General features: G+C 59.2%; 8 protein-coding genes across 8 annotated transcripts; 4 read left to right on the top strand and 4 right to left on the bottom strand.

Moving 5' to 3' along the window:
- Window positions 1-299: 299 nt before the first annotated feature.
- PSEUBRA_006130 (DNA-repair protein, UmuC-like protein) lies at window positions 300-4,835 on the top strand (the record flags this gene model as incomplete). Its single annotated transcript, XM_016439512.1, has 1 exon — window positions 300-4,835. The coding sequence occupies one exon, from the start codon at window positions 300-302 to the stop codon at window positions 4,833-4,835; it is 4,536 nt and encodes a 1,511-aa protein (XP_016289812.1).
- An 87-nt stretch (window positions 4,836-4,922) lies between these two features.
- On the bottom strand, window positions 4,923-5,774 carry PSEUBRA_006129 (uncharacterized protein; the record flags this gene model as incomplete). Its single annotated transcript, XM_059465701.1, has 1 exon — window positions 4,923-5,774. The coding sequence occupies one exon, from the start codon at window positions 5,772-5,774 to the stop codon at window positions 4,923-4,925; it is 852 nt and encodes a 283-aa protein (XP_059321732.1).
- A 563-nt stretch (window positions 5,775-6,337) lies between these two features.
- Window positions 6,338-7,279, bottom strand: PSEUBRA_006128 (uncharacterized protein; the record flags this gene model as incomplete). Its single annotated transcript, XM_059465700.1, has 1 exon — window positions 6,338-7,279. One exon carries the CDS (start codon window positions 7,277-7,279, stop codon window positions 6,338-6,340), a length of 942 nt encoding a protein of 313 aa, XP_059321731.1.
- A 590-nt stretch (window positions 7,280-7,869) lies between these two features.
- Window positions 7,870-8,394, top strand: PSEUBRA_006127 (uncharacterized protein; the record flags this gene model as incomplete). Its single annotated transcript, XM_016439524.1, has 1 exon — window positions 7,870-8,394. One exon carries the CDS (start codon window positions 7,870-7,872, stop codon window positions 8,392-8,394), a length of 525 nt encoding a protein of 174 aa, XP_016289811.1.
- A 25-nt stretch (window positions 8,395-8,419) lies between these two features.
- PSEUBRA_006126 (Tryptophan synthase beta subunit-like PLP-dependent enzymes superfamily) lies at window positions 8,420-10,033 on the bottom strand (the record flags this gene model as incomplete). Its single annotated transcript, XM_016439499.1, has 1 exon — window positions 8,420-10,033. One exon carries the CDS (start codon window positions 10,031-10,033, stop codon window positions 8,420-8,422), a length of 1,614 nt encoding a protein of 537 aa, XP_016289810.1.
- A 568-nt stretch (window positions 10,034-10,601) lies between these two features.
- Window positions 10,602-13,172, top strand: PSEUBRA_006125 (Protease-associated domain, PA; the record flags this gene model as incomplete). The annotated part of the gene is made up of 1 exon (XM_016439469.1): window positions 10,602-13,172. The coding sequence occupies one exon, from the start codon at window positions 10,602-10,604 to the stop codon at window positions 13,170-13,172; it is 2,571 nt and encodes an 856-aa protein (XP_016289809.1).
- A 114-nt stretch (window positions 13,173-13,286) lies between these two features.
- Window positions 13,287-14,519, bottom strand: PSEUBRA_006124 (Mitochondrial substrate/solute carrier; the record flags this gene model as incomplete). Its single annotated transcript, XM_016439461.2, has 1 exon — window positions 13,287-14,519. One exon carries the CDS (start codon window positions 14,517-14,519, stop codon window positions 13,287-13,289), a length of 1,233 nt encoding a protein of 410 aa, XP_016289808.2.
- Window positions 14,520-15,095: 576 nt separating this feature from the next.
- On the top strand, window positions 15,096-16,637 carry PSEUBRA_006123 (Luciferase-like domain protein; the record flags this gene model as incomplete). The annotated part of the gene is made up of 1 exon (XM_016439480.1): window positions 15,096-16,637. The coding sequence occupies one exon, from the start codon at window positions 15,096-15,098 to the stop codon at window positions 16,635-16,637; it is 1,542 nt and encodes a 513-aa protein (XP_016289807.1).
- Between the last annotated feature and the right edge of the window lie 6 nt (window positions 16,638-16,643).

Raw genomic sequence — 16,643 nt, 5'->3', positions numbered from 1 at the left:
CCAAACTTGGTTCCTTTCGGCGAATTTGAGCCGGCTTTCGCAGTCTTCGAAGGCCTAACAAGCTAGATAATTTTGGAGGTGGAGGATATGCAGGTCGAATGCACGACTGAGCCGCATGTCAAGCTTCCTCATCAGTTCTACATCCTTCTCGACATCGTCTGCCACTTCTGTGTTACTGGCGTTAGAGGTGCCCTGCATTGCTCCGTAGACATGCATGGCGATACATGGCCCTCGAGGCATACTCTGGCCTTCTCTTGGATACCCAGCGCATAGCGCACGAACACTCAGCGTCGCCCTCAATGCAGCCAGCGAGCGTCAAACAAGAGGATGGTGGGGAGGGCCGGCGTCCGGCTCGCAAGCGCAAGGTGCAGTGGGCCGATGAAGATGACGATGAGAAACCTCTGACGACGGTCGCTCCACCCGACTTGGAACAAGGTCCGGACGACGATGATCTACGCAGCTCCCGCGTTGACGAGCACGGCATGCTGGTCTCTACGCATTCCGAAGCCAAGGGCGAAACAGGGGAATCACATCCAACAGACGGCACAGCTGAAGCTAGCAAAGGTCCTCAAAAGCAGTATCTTGCAGCTGAAATATACAACCCGATCGAGTACGGCGACTTTCGCTCCTACATGAAACACAAGCGTGCTAAGCTCAAGGTGCAGGAAGCCTCGCTCCTGCAAGAGGAAGAAGCGCTCTTACGCGTCCAAGATACCCATTCAAACATCAAGAATCCGGACGGACTTGCAGTAGAGATCGAAGAGAGTGGAGGAAAGCGCTCGGACGCCCTCAAGGGCTGTTGCATCTACATCAATGGCCAGACTCACCCTCCGTACAGCGAGCTACGACGTTTGCTCGTGTTGCACGGCGGCGACCTCATGGCCTATCTCGATCAAAAGACGCCAGTCACGCATATCGTCGCCTCCAACCTCACACCAAAGAAGCGTATCGAATTCAAGGACTACAAGGTGGTCTTACCCGGTTGGATCTTGGAGAGCATCGAGCTGGGGAGAAAGGCGGATTGGCGCAAGTGGCGCTGCGATGCCATCACGGGGTCGAACGGACACACCTCCATCAGCATGGTCGGCAAGCCTGGCGAATCCGCATCGGACAATGCGCAAGGACTCGGTGACTGGCGCAACCTCGATCGTTCGGCAAAGCTGCCAAGACAGCTTCCCCGGATTGGAGACGAGGACGAGTCTCCTTGGGGCAAGCCCACAAACCAGACCAATCTCTTGGATCGCTTCACTCGCAAAGACAAAGTACCCATCGAGAGAAGCAATGCGACTGGTCCGCCGCCGTCAGAAGCATCAAAGAGCGTACCTCGTCCCTTCCTCGAGCCGACACAGGCAGAGCCGGCCAAGAAGCCCGCAAGCTCCAAGGGAGTCCGCTTCGGCGAGGAGCACGTCATCAAACCGCTTTCCCCAATACCGATGTCTGAACCATCGACTCCTCCCGTATGGGAGAAACAAAGGTCGTCCGAGCCCGAAAAGACCGCCGCCGGGACGAATCCACCTGATGCTGCTGCCAGCAGTGCGACAGAGGAAGCTCCGGCACTCGACGAAACTACCGTGACGCCAACCAAACCCAAGGACAAGATCGACTACAGCATCGGAACGGACCCTGCTTCCAAAAAGGCGGCCAACGCCATTAGCAGAGGACACTACGCATCGCGACCATCCAACACTCACGCTGCGCGCCTGCTCGCAAGTCCTAGCTGGAGAGAGAGGAACACTGCCACCAGCGAAGGCTTCCTTGCCGGCTACTTTGCCAAGTCGCGTCTCCATCATCTCAGCACCTGGAAGACCAGCCTGCAAGACATGGTCAGCTCCGCCCTTCGCGAAGCAGGGCGACCGCTAGGCAGCTCTGACTTGCCCAAGGGTGTTCAGCGTGTCATCATGCATATCGACTTTGACAGCTTTTTCGTCGCCGTTGGCCTGAGGAAGCGGCCAGATCTGCAGGACAAACCTGTGGTCGTATGCCACGGCACCGGCTTCGGGCTCCCCGCTGCCAAGGAGGGGGACGAAAAGCGACCTGCAGACAATCAGTCTTCGAGCACATCCGAGATCGCTTCCTGCAGCTACAAAGCGCGTGAATTTGGTGTCCGCAACGGCATGAGCCTCGGTCAGGCCAAGCGGCTTTGTCCTCAGGTCGAGACGATCCCCTACGATTTTGAGGCATACGACTCGATCAGCCTGACGTTCTACACCTTTCTGCTCGAACACTCGGATGCGCTTCAGGCCGTATCGGTAGACGAGGCGCTCGTTGATGTCAGCTTGCTTCTGCAGAGTATGCGCGACGGCGACACCACGGCCGGCTCGCTGTACGAAAAGTACCGCGACCACCTCGGCTCTCAGGGTCAGGTCTGGACAGCGGAGAAGCAGCTAGCAGAGGCATTTCGAGACGAGATTCGGGAGCGCTGTGGGTGCGAAGCCAGTATTGGCATCGGCTCTAACATTCTCGTCGCTCGACTCGCCACTCGCAAAGCCAAACCTGGCGGGTCCTTTCATCTTACGGATGACGTCAAGCAGCCCTTCCTGGACGAGCTCGACGTCGATGATCTGCACGGCATCGGCTGGAGCCTGCGCGACCGCATGCGCGAGCTCTTCGAGACGGTCAATATTGGCGAAATCCTGGCCAAGACGAGCGAGCGCAAGCTCGTCGCCGAGTTCGGGCCCAAGAAAGGCAAGATGATCTGGGACAAGATGCACGGTGTCGATGCCGACCGGCTCGAGGGCAACAAGCTTCGGCAATCGGTCGGCTCGCACGTCAATTATGGCATCCGCTTTTTGACCGAGCAGGAAGCCGAGAATTTTGTGGCGGGCATGTGCCAGGAAGTGGCGCAGCGGGCAAGGGCTGTCAAGCTGCGTGGGAGGCAGGTCTCAGTGCAAGTGATGGTACGTGCGAAGGAAGCCCCCTTCGAAGCGCCCAAATTCCTCGGCCATGGCGTTTGCGATACACACCACCGGAGCGTCCAGGTGAGCGGACCTGGAGGCGTTGCCATTGACGATGAGGTGCGCATCAGGGCAGCGGCTTGGCCGCTCATCCGAGACCTCAGAGCGGATCCGAAGGAGCTGCGCGGGATCGCCATCAGTCTCAACAAGCTCGAACCTGCAGAGGGCAATGCACTGTCTCCTGCGAAGCCCAAGGGCGGTCAGTCGGTGCTCCAGTTTGGATCTGCTACGCGGCCAGCAAAGACGCCTTCCATGCCGGTCGCACCAACCTACCCAGCCGACGGCGGCAAAGAAGATGAAACAAGCGACGTCGAACAAGCCGACGAGCCTGGAGTCCACCTTCCAGCATCGTTCGAAAAGGGTCCAGAAGCAGCAACGCCGCGACGTCCCGGTGCATATGACAGACTTGGGGCGACTGTGGCTCCATCGACTGTTACTAATGGGTTTTCGAAGCTGCCGCCAGCAACGCAATTGATGCTGCCCTCCAAGTCGCAAATCGATCCGGACGTCTTTGACGCCCTTCCAACGCAGTACCGTCGTCAAATCGAGGCCAAGTTCGGATCCACATTCGACCTCGACCCGACCGATCATCCTGATCTTGGCAGGAATGCAGCAGATCGAACGCCGATGGCGACTCCTCTGCCATCTCAAGGGCAGAGCGGATCTCAAAGCAGGCCGAGGGTGCTTCCGCGCTCGACACCGACCACACCACAAAAAGCCAAGGCGGCACCCTCTGCCGCGATGGCCGAAGCGCTTATGCTGCCATCTGCCTCTCAGATCGATCCTGCCGTCCTCGCCGAACTCCCGGACTCTGTTCGAAAGGAGATTGAGCGTCAGGTTGGCTTCATCTCTCACGAAGCGTCGTCTGGACCGTCTTCCGTCGAGAGCACTCCCACTTCAGCAGCTCGCAAGAAGAACGCCACCACATCTACCCTCGCCAGCTTCCTTCGACATGACACCAAGCTATCTGATCGGCGGAACGCGCTCTTTCGATCCGTCTCTGAATCGCCCACCAAGAAGCGGGTCGTACACAGGCTGCTGCAACAAGCAGGAAACTATGTCGCACCCGACCAGCCCATCGTCGATCGCGATGCAGTGCTAGCCATGGATCCAAGCAAGATCTCGGACGACGCGCTGATCGCTCTCGACATCGACGCCGAAGTGTTTCGTGCCCTGCCGGTCGAGCTGCAACGAGAGATGTTCCGGCATCACTCGGAGCAGAAGAAGTCGGAAAAGGCGCGGTTCAAAGCGGGCAAGAGCAACACATTTGAAGAACTGACGCTGGCCGAGCAGCGGAGGCGGGCTACGCTGCGAGCGGCGCAGAACGAGATCGCCGCGCAAAGGCAGGTCGAGGAGCGGATGCGGGCGCTGCACGGCGGGCCCGCAGTCAAGAAAGGATCAGTCCTTGTTGGAGAAGGTGCAGGACTGGACGAAGAGGAAGCACGACGCAATCCTCCGCTCTACCTCGTCGCTCGTCCAAGATGGCGCACCCCCCGAAGCGAGTCTCGCCTCTTTGGTACCGCCGATCATGCAAAGGAGGTCGCAGATACGCCATCCATCCGCGGACTGAGCAGCTACGCCGATGTCGAAAAGCTCATCCGTCAGTGGGTGACTGCGTTTGCCAAGAAGGGCCCAAGGGCGGGCGACGTCGATCGCATCGGCGCCTATCTCGCTGACGTGATCCGTGCTGCGCCCGGGAGAAGGGTCGAAGACGTGCAGAACGCGACGTCGCTCATGGGGCACATCGAGTCGTGTTTGGACGATGTCCAGGGGGGTGGCACAATCGCGGAGGAAGAGTGGGGCGCTGCCAAAGACAAGATCGAGCGAGCTATACAGGCGCAGGCCCGAAAGACCTTTCTTGGAGCCGAGGTGGCCAGGTGATCACGCATAGATTCTGCACAGTTATGTACACAGTATCATTCCCAACTTTGAATGCACGTTTGGATCTACAGAATGACCAGCGGGTGCTCAATGGCGCCTGGGTGCCAACCAAATGACCAACAGGAACAACACAAACAGGATGGGCGTCACGCAACCGAAGGCGATCTGCATCATCCACGCGTCCTGTTCATCGGCCTGGGTGAGCATCGCGATCTCTGCGAGGCCGGGCAGTCTTGCCAGCAGACCGAGCTGGGAGAGGATCAACCAGGTCCACACGCTCCACTCTCCGTTGCGTCCGATGGACTCTGCCTCGCGCCGGGTGATGGGTCCACAGAGGAGCTTCTGTTGGGCGGGGATGGGCAAGATGGCGTGGAGCGAGAGGAGGAGCAGGTACTGCGGGAGGAAGGTGTAGATGTCGATGATGGGGGCTAGGATGGCGGCGTGGACTCGGAGGGCGAGGAGGTACGACCCTTGCCACGGTTCTTGATCCGCCAACCGCTTGACGGTGTAGATCAGGCTCGAGGTGGGTAGGAAGAACGAGATGAGGACGGCCGAGGCGATGAGCAGCACAAGGAACGGCGTCGCCGGCAACTCGCGTGATTTCTTGTCGACGACTTTGTCTGCCTCTTCGCTGGACGTGATCAACGAGTCCTGCTGCATGAAGAGCAATTTGTCTCGTCGACGGATGACAGTCCATGCGACAGCAAGTGGCGCGAGGATCGATACCCATTCGAGCAACCACCCGGGCAAGCTGGCGGGCAGCGAACTGCGTAGGAATGCGCACAGAGACTGCACCACCAACACCGGCGGAACGATGTACACACTCACCGTCGCCTCTCGCCGCACCGTCAGCGCCAGAGGCACCACGCATAGCGCCAGCAGCACCTGCGAGACAGGGGTGGTGTACTGAGCAAGGATGGGAAACGTCAATCCGCCCATGATAGAAATGTTAGGGATGTAGGATGTGAGGGCGGACGCGGGGACGGCCGAGGGGTGTCATCTTTATATGGGCTATTCGACTGGATAAGCGTCGATTGGATGTGGAAACCCAACCGATCCGCCGGGCTGCAGCTCAAGCCGCCATGCTCAGGAACTCGACCGCAGGCTCAGGAACGCCCCCCGCTCGACGCATCGGAGCTGCACTGCAGAGACCGTCCACCCCGCCTGAGAGAGATTTCCGCGGAGTCGCGGGGGGGCTCGCTTGCTCTTCACACTAAAATAGCATCCGAGCTCGCACAGGCGAGATAACGCGTTCGGCGAGATGTCTTCCGAACCATGGACCAGCGGGCTACCTGAGATCGTTTGCCATCGCCATTCTTCAAGCGCTATCTCGCAACGTCATCTCGAGTCATGCACCTGCTTTTCTCATCGCAGGCTTTTCCCGGGGGACGCAATCTCTCTCCCTCATGACAACACAGTATTTGCACACGCCAAGGTCTGAAAAATTAGCATTGCTAAGCACAGGCTAGATGCGAGCGCCCTCGTTAGCCTCTGCAGCGTCCCTACTTCTCCTCGTCCCTCGGCAGCTGGATCTTCCCGCGCCCGCAGTAGCGGTAGAACAGCAGGAAGGCCGCAAAGCACACAACCTGCATGCCTGCGCCCGTCGCCTTGTACAGCAGGATATCGTCTAGTTCCCCGGACCTCTTGGCCTGGCGCACTACACCCGCGATGAGCGCGGGCAGGCTGAGTGCGGCGCCTAGCTGGGTGCACCATGCGAAAGCCCAGATGGCCGTAGGTGAGCGCAGCCTGCTGCTCCACACCTCTTGGGTGATCCCATGAGCGGTCAACGTGGCCTCGGGAGGCGGGAGGAGGTGTACCTGCGCCCGTCGGAGCGCCAACATGCGGCTCAGGAGGAGCTGTACGGCGCTCAGCTCGAGCATGGCCACCACAAAGTGGAGCTGGATGAACGCATCGGCCCAAAAAGGCGCAATGGAGTTGCCATACCAACGAGACATACCGCGCGAAAGTAGCGAGCGGTCTCCGATGTAAAGCGCCGGGATGAGCGTCCATACGACGGTGCGGCGGAAGAGGACGACGTTGAAGCCAATGATGTGCTCGTGCTTCATCTTGGTGAAGGAAGGCTGCGCAAGGACGGCCGTCATCGTCTCGATCTGCGTCTCGTCGCATGCCGTCTCTTGGACGCGGCTCGTGGTAGCGCGGAGGCTCGTCGACTGCTGGACGATGTGCACGTTGAGCGTCGCCATCAGCAGAGCAAACATGTCGAGCTTGTAACCAAGGTGGTTGAGCGAAAAGAGGGTATCGAAGACGACCCGATAGCGAAAGGCGTAGACGAGGCAGAGGAGGACAAGCGTCTCGGTGGGGATGTAGAGCGAGACGCGGCGGTTGAGCAAGATACCGACATTGAGGCAGGCGATCGAGAGGGTCAAGAGCGGACCCGAGAGGATGGTGCATAGCGCCAGGGCGCTGGACAGAGCTGCGTCCATGACTGTTACTGTTCAGAGATGGTGGTGGTCAGAAGGCTGGACATGTGGAAGATGGGAGGGCTGTGCAGATGGTCAGGTCGAGTGGATTTTGGGCGCGCAGAGGAGGCTGTTCAATTCCGCCGGGAAGCAAGCACGCTGATGATGTCGACGCATGAATCGTTGACGTGCCGCGCGATAGAGGCTAGTTCCCAAGCGAGTTGTAGCACTCGCCATACGCAGTCTTGAGCCGCTGCGTCGCTGTTCCGTCGGAAAGACAGCCTGGATGACACGAGTGGGTCAACGGTGTATCATCTGACCCAAGACCAGGCATTATCGCCTTTCAGGGGTCAAGAAAGGCGTGTGCTGCTGATTCGAAACATGTGCCTGGCGGTTCGGCAAAGTGAAGATCGTAGAACCGCCTGCATCGATTCACCTGCTTAGCCGCGGGATCAAGCTTCCCAGAGAAATGCGCTGGTTTAACACCTTCAAGCAAAATTCAGGTGGAGGTTTCGAGCTGAGTTGCTGAGTCGTGCGGCGTTTTGACCCCCACGCTGATCCTTCGAAACACCATCCTTTCTTGCCATCGATACTACCACAGCCCTATTCACAGCATGTCGCCATCATCATCACATGCTCTACCACCTGAGCTACACGTGCTCCTCAGGCGGGGTCAGCATGAGTCACTGCCTCATCTGCGGCCTCAAAAGCCATACTCACCCGACCTGAGGCCAGCCATCTCTTCGCTCGACGCACCCATCCCTGTGCGCGGCATTCTCCACCTGCTCAACGACGACATCGATGCGGCACATACACTTGTCCAGGACGATGACAGCAATCGCGACTCGAACCTCCTCCATTCCATCCTGCACCGCCGCGAGGGCGACTTCTGGAACTCGAAATGGTGGCTCAACCAGTTTTCCCATCCGTTCCTCGGCCAGCTGTACGCCGAGAAGAAGCTCGACGGCAAAGTTGGCGCAAAGCAGTTTGTCGACATGGTAGAGAGAGTCACTTCCAAGGGCGCCACGACAGCGTGTGCGGCTCAAAGGGATGTCAAGGAGGCAAAGGAGTGGCAGTGGAAAGAGCACAAGGCGTTGGCCGAGTACTTGTTCAGCGAGTATCGTGTTGCAACGACATGAAATGCATCCATATAGCGCACAGGATTTAGCCGATCGACTCGAGGATGTCTGTGATGTCGCTGCTGCCAGCGTCAGAGACACCTAGCCGAGTCAGGGCGTCGTTGTTGTGGAACTTGGACAGATGTCGCGATCCAGAATCGCAGAGCACCGTCACGACGACCGGAGGCGGATCGCTACCACGTTGACGCTTCAACTTGAGCGCTGTACGGACCGCAGCGACGCAGTTGACTGCCGACGAAGAGCCGAGGAAAAGACCGTCATTGAGAATCAAGAACCGCCCCATCCTCGCAGCTTCGTCGTCGCTGACCTGCTCAGCATCGTCAATGCACTGCAGTCCCATTTGCAGGTTCCTCGTGATCCGATTGATGCCGATGCCTTCCACGACCGAATCCACCTGATGTCGTCTTCGCTTGCCCTCGGCCTCGGTCGAGCTGTACATCACGCCGTACTTGACCTTGTTGTACAGTCCACTGCCTTGCGGGTCTGCCAGCACGACTTTGACCTCGGATGCCGAGCCTGCTCTGCGAATGAACCCACCACCCTCTTTCGACTCGTCCGGGTCGCACGAGACACGTTTGAGGTAGGCTGCGCAGCCTGACAGCGTCCCACCTGTGCCGGCACCTGCGACGAATGCATCGATCAGCCCTCCGGTCTGACGCCAGATCTCGGGCCCTGTACCGTTGTAATGCGCCCAAAAGTTGGACGGGTTCTCGAATTGATCTGCAAAGAAGCCGCGTGCTTGGGTTTCGTTGACCACCTCGTCTGCGCCTTGACGCGAGGACGATCGTTTGGAGGAGACCACGAGGTCGTCGCGATGCACGTATCCCTCGCCCTGGCCGCCGTCTGAGCCTGCGTACCCTGAGGTGCTGAAATCGGTAGGGTGTGGTCCGACAAGTTCGACGTCGCCGAATGCTTCTGCGCGCGAGCGTGCTTCGTTGACGAAGTGGCGTGGGTCGACGATGCCGCGTGGGCGAACGGACTGGATCTCTGCGCCGAGCTTTTCGAGCAGCTCCACCTTCTCCCGCGCCACGTCGTCGGGAATGACGATGGAGCAGCGATACCCTTTTGCTCTTGCCAGCGTCGCGAGCGAGATGCCAGTGCTCCCCACCGTCCCTTCGAAGATACAGCTGCCCGTGTTTGGGTACAGCAACCCTTCCTCTTCTGCGTCTTTCAAGATCTGGAGCGCCACTCGGTCCTTGGGCGAACCCGCCGGGTTCAAGAATTCGGCTTTGCCCAAGATCTCGCAGCCCGTCGCATCGGAAAGACTGTTGATCCGCATCAGCGGCGTGTTGCCGATCAACCCCTCGATGCCGCGCACCACCTGCCCAGAGCGGATCTGGATCGGATCGCGCCCCCGGAGCTCCCGCCGCCGTCGCTCTTCTTCGTCCTCATCGTCGAGACCGTACGAGCGCAGCTTTCGGCGTCGACGTCGACGTTCGCGTCGCTCGGCAAGGAAGAAGACCGAAGTGATGGAGCCAAGACCCAGAACGAGTCCGGTGAAGACGCCGATGAGGAACGTGGACTTGCGGTGCGAGCGCGAATAGCGCGCGATGATGGACCAGCCTGGGATTTGGGCAAGCTTGGAGGAGGAAGCGGAAGAGATGGCGGAGGAGGTCGCCCTCGCGCCGGCGCCCGACATCGTGTTGCGTTCCGAGGTGAGTGGTAACGGTGGTCGCAGGTAGCTGAGTGATGCCGTTGAAGATTCAAGGTGGAGACTGAACGTCGAAAGGACCCTGATTTTGGATGGAAGGACAGGCTGCGATCTGACAGCACTGACCCCAAAGCAGGGTTTAACAGATGTAGAAATTGCGTCCATAGCATTGGCACACTTCTCACGCATCTGTTCCACAAGGTCGCTGTCGGAGCTCATTGTTCCGTCTGGAATGCTTAGCCGATCCCTTGACCCTCGCCTTCGCATTTGTATTCGTATTGCCGATCCAGGCGAGCGTCGTCCCTCACAAAGGCGCAGGAGGAGCAGACAGGGCTTCAAACATTGTGATTGCCGTCGCACCTGTTGCGCTACTGAGATCGTGACCGTGAAGAGTGAGCCGAGCATGATGCAAAGCCGGTCCAAGATTGTGATATCCGTGCACGCACAATTCTGCTTTCCCCTCGCTCTTGGCCTCTCCGTCCCACCATCATCGACGTCCCTTTCCCTCCTCCTATATCTCTGACCCTCGTATTGTCGCTCGGTACCGTGGCTCAAGATGGCGTCTCTCGATGAGAAGCCCCTGACATCGACGCCGCTGATGCTCGACAACGACTACATCGACGAAAAAGCAGCCTCGTCCACCGAGCCTCAGCGACGAGGTGGAAGCGAGATCACCGTCTTTTGGCCTCCTGGAGGCAAAGCATACAGCCTACGTGGCTGGAAACTCGGTCTCGTCTTTTGGACCATCGTCGCCTACTTCTTCTTCCCGTTTGACAAGCTGTCCCTCAACAGTCTCCATGCCTTCCGTCACCACCGACCGTGCCACCATGCGAGCAAGGGTCTGCACGGCTACTCGCAGCACCTACGTGCATCTGGCTTCCTGTCAAGTCACGGTGACAGCTCTTCCGCCTCAGCAGTGAAGGACACGCCGGAGGCACGATGGAAGCAGTGGTTCGCCAAGCTCGAGACCGACTTCCTCGCCGTGCCCACCGCCTCGGGCGCGCGCGACGCCCTCAAACGCTACACTAATGTGAGCCACGTCGCTGGCACCGAGGGCGACTACAATTCTGCGCTCCAGATCCTCTCCGAATGGGGCAACCTCGTCGGTGCTCCTCTCACCGAGAACCTCAAGGACCTCGTGTTCGACGCTGGATCCGCAGAGGGCCAAGCGTACCTGCACGGCACCGGCGACAAGTCGGGCGTCCGCGCCTGGACCGACACGTACGCCGTCTGGCTCAATTACCCGCTCAACTCTTCGCTGACGCTCTCCAAGCCGGACTCCACAGATGCGCCCTATTGGAAAGCCAAGCTGGAGGAAGACGTGCTCGAGGCGGACCCGACAAGCGGCCGCGGCGTGCCGCTCTTCCACGGCTACTCGGCATCCGGCAGCGTCTCCGGCCAAGTCGTGTTCGCCGGCATGGGTCGCAAGCAGGACTTTGCCGACCTCGCCGCCAAGGGTGTCGATGTCAAGGGCAAGATCGTGCTCGTCGACTACGGGTCCAACTTCCGCGGGCTGAAGGTGCGGGCTGCCCAAGAGGCCGGTGCGGTAGGTGTGATCATCTACACCGACACCATCGAGGATGGCGAGATCACCGAGGCGAACGGGCACAAGGCGTACCCGGATGGTCCTGCGAGGAACCCTTCTGCGGTGCAGCGTGGAAGTGTGCAAGGTCTGTCGTTTTACCCTGGTGACCCATCGACGCCGGGCAAGCCGTCGTACCGGAATGCGACCCGGCTCGAGCCAGAGGATGCTGACTCGCTACCCAAGATCCCCTCCCTCCCACTGTCTTACGCTGAGGCGAAAGTGCTGCTCGAGGCGATGAAGGGCAAAGGTCTGCGCGCGGAAGACGTCAACAACCGCATGGCGGGCGCCATCGATGGCGTCGAATACTGGACCGGTCCCTCGGACGACATTGTCCACCTCGAAAACTTTGTCGACCTGAAGGTGCGTGATATTTGGAACACCTACGCTGTGCTTCCGGGCCACATCACGGACGAGGTGGTGATCCTGGGCAACCATCGGGATGCATGGACGTTTGGTGCGGCGGATCCCAACTCGGGCACCGCCTCGTTCCACGAAGCCATCAAAGGTCTTTCCACCCTCTACCGCGCGGGATGGAAACCCATGCGCACCATCGTCTTTGCCAGCTGGGACGCTGAAGAGTACGGTCTAGTCGGCTCTACCGAGTTCGGCGAAGACTACGCCCAGTGGATCCGCGACCACGTCGTCGCATACCACAACGTCGATGTTTCCGTTGCTGGTTCGGTGCTTCAATCCTCCTCCTCGCCCTCGCTGTCGCGCTTCGTCCAGGATGCCGCGGCAAAAGTCACTGCTCCGAACTCCACTGCGAAGATCACCCTCGATGCGTTCCACCCCCTCGGTAGCGGCTCCGACTACACCGTCTTCCTCCAACACCTCGGCATCGCCTCCACCGACCTCGGATTCAAACGCGCCCCCACCGATCCGATTTACATGTACCACTCCAACTACGATTCCTTCCACTGGATGGACACGTTTGGCGATCCTGGATTTGCACGCCATGAAGCGGCAGCGAAAATCGTCGGTTTGATGGCCATTGAGAGCTCGACACAGCTCTTTGCGCCGATCGACGTGCAGGACTATGCTCACGAGCTGCAGCGCTATCTGGGCAAGGTCGAGCGCATCGCGGAGAACAACTTGGGTGTTCAATTGGGTGCCAAGAGGCCAGGGTGGCTCAAGGAGCTGCAGAGGTCGACGCACAAACTCGGCGTTGCCGCTAACCGATTCGAGCAGCGCAAGGTGCACTTGGGGAAGGAAATGGCGAAGCTCGCACAGAAGCACCAAAAGCACGGCAAACACGGAAAGCACGGCAAGGAGATCTGGAAGGCGCTGCGCGAGGTTCGAGCGACGAACAAGAAGCTGCAGACGTTCGAGCAGGGGTTGATTTCGGAGGAAGGGCTGAAGGGACGAGAGTGGTACAAGCACCTGGGAACGGCGCCGGGGAGGTGGTTGGGGTACGGAGCGACGACGATGCCCGGTGTCACGGAGGCGATTACGCTGGATAAGGGTGAGGGGCTGGAGAGCGAGGCGAGGCGGTTGAGCAAGCATATCAATGGACTTGCGAGACATTTGGAGAAGAAGCACTGAGGCGGGCTGCGTAGGATTTCACTGCGATAGAGGTGGTATAAGTCTGCTTCGCAAACCGTCTCTTGCTGAACGATTTGCAATGAAGATCGAAATTGCATGGACCATGGTGCGTGTCTAGTATCCTCGTGAGATGAGAAAGCCCTTGGTCACCTCGTACGTCACGAAGAGTACCGCGTTGACCGGCAGCGCTCTCAGCACTGTCGGTCCCACCCCTACAAAGAACGCCCGCACCCCACCCGCTCGATACGTCTCCCTCGCTGTCAACCAGAACAAGCTGCGTCTCCCTCCATCATCCAACCGCGTGCTTGCTTGGATCTTGGTCTTGATCACATCGGCCCAGAAGGTGCTGAGCCAAGCGACGACGCCGGCGACTGCGCCGCTCGCTGCCATGTCCAAATTGCTCAGCGGTCGCCCCGTCCACGCCTTGATGGACGCATTGAGCAGTTCGTAGCTCGCAAAGTAGGGTCCGTAGCCGAGATCGCGCACGGCAGTAGTGCACCATCCTCTGTACAGGCCTCGCGTGATGCCTTCTGTTCGTACTACCTGCTGAAAGACTTGGAAGGTGCTTGGCTTTTTCGAGGAGGTATTCATCTGCTCCCGGATCTTGATCAGGTCGATCGGGGATGTGATGAGGGACGAACCGAGACCACTGATCATACCTGCTACGAAGACTTGCGCGATATGGTGGTCTGAGAGAAGGTCGTGAGATTGCTGATACCGGAGGCCGAGGTTGTAGAGACCAAAGATGGACGCGTTCATGATGGCCACGCCTAGCATCGGCGATGTGACACCTTTGTAGAGGCCCCATAGACGTTCTTCTTTGATGATGATGCGAAAGGCGTCCGTGGCCGATCGGTAGACTGGCAGTGACACGCGTATCGATGCGCTCCCGCCGCCGCTGGGTATTGATGCATGGGGCAGTGTGAGCGTTGCAGAATGCGAAGATGTAGCAGCTTGCCGTGAGAGGGCGGTGGAGGAGTAGTCAACCCTTGCCGATGGTGAAGATGTGAGCTTCGATGAGCTTGTCGAGACACGAGCAGTGTCTATTGAGGGATCGTGAGAAGACAGAGCGGAGGACGAGGCGGTAGAACCTTGCGCTTGGAGTCGAGTCTTGACCGTGTCGAATGGATGTCCTGCCAGTAAGGAAGCGATACCGCCTGCGGTACCTGCAATGAAGTCGACCATCGCCGACGGTCCTGCCGCCGACGTCGTCGCTGTTACCGCCTCCTCCGCTAGCATGTCCTTGCTCCTCGGGACCGTGTCTATGTTCTTGAGGTAGTTGTGTAGTGGTACCAAGAGGAAAGCGAGACCCTGATGAGCGGCGGTGCTTTTGAAACAACCCCGCATGAAGTGTGGAGAGGCTTCTCAATCGGGTCTAGCTTCATATCGGCGGAAACTCGATCTCGATTCGCCTCGGCCTAAAATTGTGCGCGATGCTGCTCCGGATGGCGTGCGTTTTGGAGAGCTGTCAAAGACTGCCCTTTTCAACCTTCTCGAAGCACGCCATCTCACGCCGCCAGAAGAAGCTAGTGCGGGTTGCCTGTGTTTGCCCCACGGTATCGATACAGTGGTACCGCACTAGCCGACCGCTGTCACAGTCATGCCGCCGATAATGGCGCCATCGTCAAAGGGTGCTCGTGGGCTGACTCGCTCGCAGACCCTTCAGGGTGCAGCCAGTCGAGCAGCAAGGGGAGTCTAGCACAGAAAGAAGCTTCGCTCTCTGAGAAGATGTGAGGAGGGGACGGTCGTGCTCTTCTCCGTGCATGGCCGCTCGTAGAGCGTGAAACATCCGTGCGCTCCGAGGAGACCTTTCTTCTCGTTTGCTCAAAGCTTCGTCTTCGCCAAACATACCATCTTCCTTCTGACCACGATCATCATTGAAGCACGAGCACTGCCAAGCCTCTCCCCGCCAGCGATCTCAAGATGTCTGCTCCTACCTCGGCCGTCGGCCAGCTGAGCCTCAACGGCACCAACGATGCCAACGGCGCCACCCCTCAAAAGCGTATGATCCTGTACGCCTTCATGATGGGCTGTTCCGGCCATCAATCGCCCGGCCTATGGACGCACCCCGCCGACCGTTCGCGTCACCACAACAAGCTCTCCTACTGGACGGACCACGCCAAGCTGCTCGAATCCGCTCACTTTGACGGTCTCTTCCTCGCCGATGTGCTTGGCGGCTACGACGTGTACGGGGGCAATCTCGATGCGGCTCTGTCCTCCGGGGCCCAGTTCCCCGTCATCGACCCGCTTCTGCTCATCTCCGCGATGGCTGCAGCCACGACCAACCTCTCGTTCGGTATCACAGCCACGACGTCCTACGTGCACCCGTACGAGCTCGCCCGTCGCTTCTCGACGCTCGACCACCTGACTAACGGTCGAGTCGGATGGAACGTTGTCACTGGCTACCTCGATTCCGCCGCCCGCCAGTTCGGCGCCAAAAACCAGGACCTGCATAGCAAACGCTACGAGGTGGCGGACGAATACATGGACGTGGTATACAAGCTGTGGGAGTCCTCGTGGGCCGACGACGCTGTCGTCCAGGACCCCACTAAGCCCATCTACACGCGACCTGAGCGGGTGCGTCAGATCAACCACAAGGGCAAGTACTACGAATCCGTCCCTGGACCTCACATCTGCGAGCCGTCGCCGCAGCGATCTCCGGTGATCTACCAGGCCGGCTCCTCGGGTCCGGGAATGGCATTTGCGGCTAAGCATGCGGAAGTGATCTTTATCGCAGCGCACAAGCCGGAGGTGGCGAAGAAGCGAGTGGATGCTGCCCGTTCGGGCGCGAAAGAGGCTGGTCGAGACCCGACTACGCTCAAAGTCCTCGCCTTGCTCTGCCCCATCATCGGTCGAACGGACGAAGAAGCCGCGCAGAAGTACAAGGACCACCTTGCGCACGGATCCGACGACGGCGCTCTCGCTCTCTTCGGCGGCTGGACGGGTATCGACCTCTCCACGTACGACGAGGATGAGGAGCTCCGAGCTACAGAGAGCAACGCGATCAAGTCGGCCGTGGAAAACTTCGCAAGTCAGGACCCTACCGTGCCCAAGTGGAACAAGAAAGCCGTCGCAGAAAAGATCAAACTCGGCGGTCTGGGTCCTACCATCGTCGGTGGCCCAGAGAGCATCGCCGACCAGCTCCAGGACTGGGTCGATCTCGCCGGCGTCGACGGATTCAATTTGGCCTACACCCTCGCGCCGGGAACCTTTGAGGACTTTGTCGAGTTGGTCGTGCCCGTGCTGAAGAAGAGAGGTGTCGTTTGGGCTGATTACCCCCAAGTGGAACAGCCGAAGACGGAGAACGTGACGGACGGCCCGAAGGAGGGGTACGGTGTCGGAGAGAAGGTGGGTATTACCAGTAGGGAGAAGCTCTACGGCGTGGGACAGAAGACGTTCAGAAGCGATCACTATGCGAGCAAGTTCACGTGGAAGGCTGGTCAGGAGGCGCCTGCTCTTGACTAATTCCGA

The sequence above is a fragment of the Kalmanozyma brasiliensis genome, assembly GCF_000497045.1.
Source record: "Kalmanozyma brasiliensis GHG001 unplaced genomic scaffold PSEUBRA_SCAF8, whole genome shotgun sequence".
Taxonomy (NCBI): domain Eukaryota; kingdom Fungi; phylum Basidiomycota; class Ustilaginomycetes; order Ustilaginales; genus Kalmanozyma; species Kalmanozyma brasiliensis.
The sequence above is the reverse complement of the archived record's forward strand: the minus strand, read 5'-3'. Positions and strand labels throughout refer to the sequence as shown.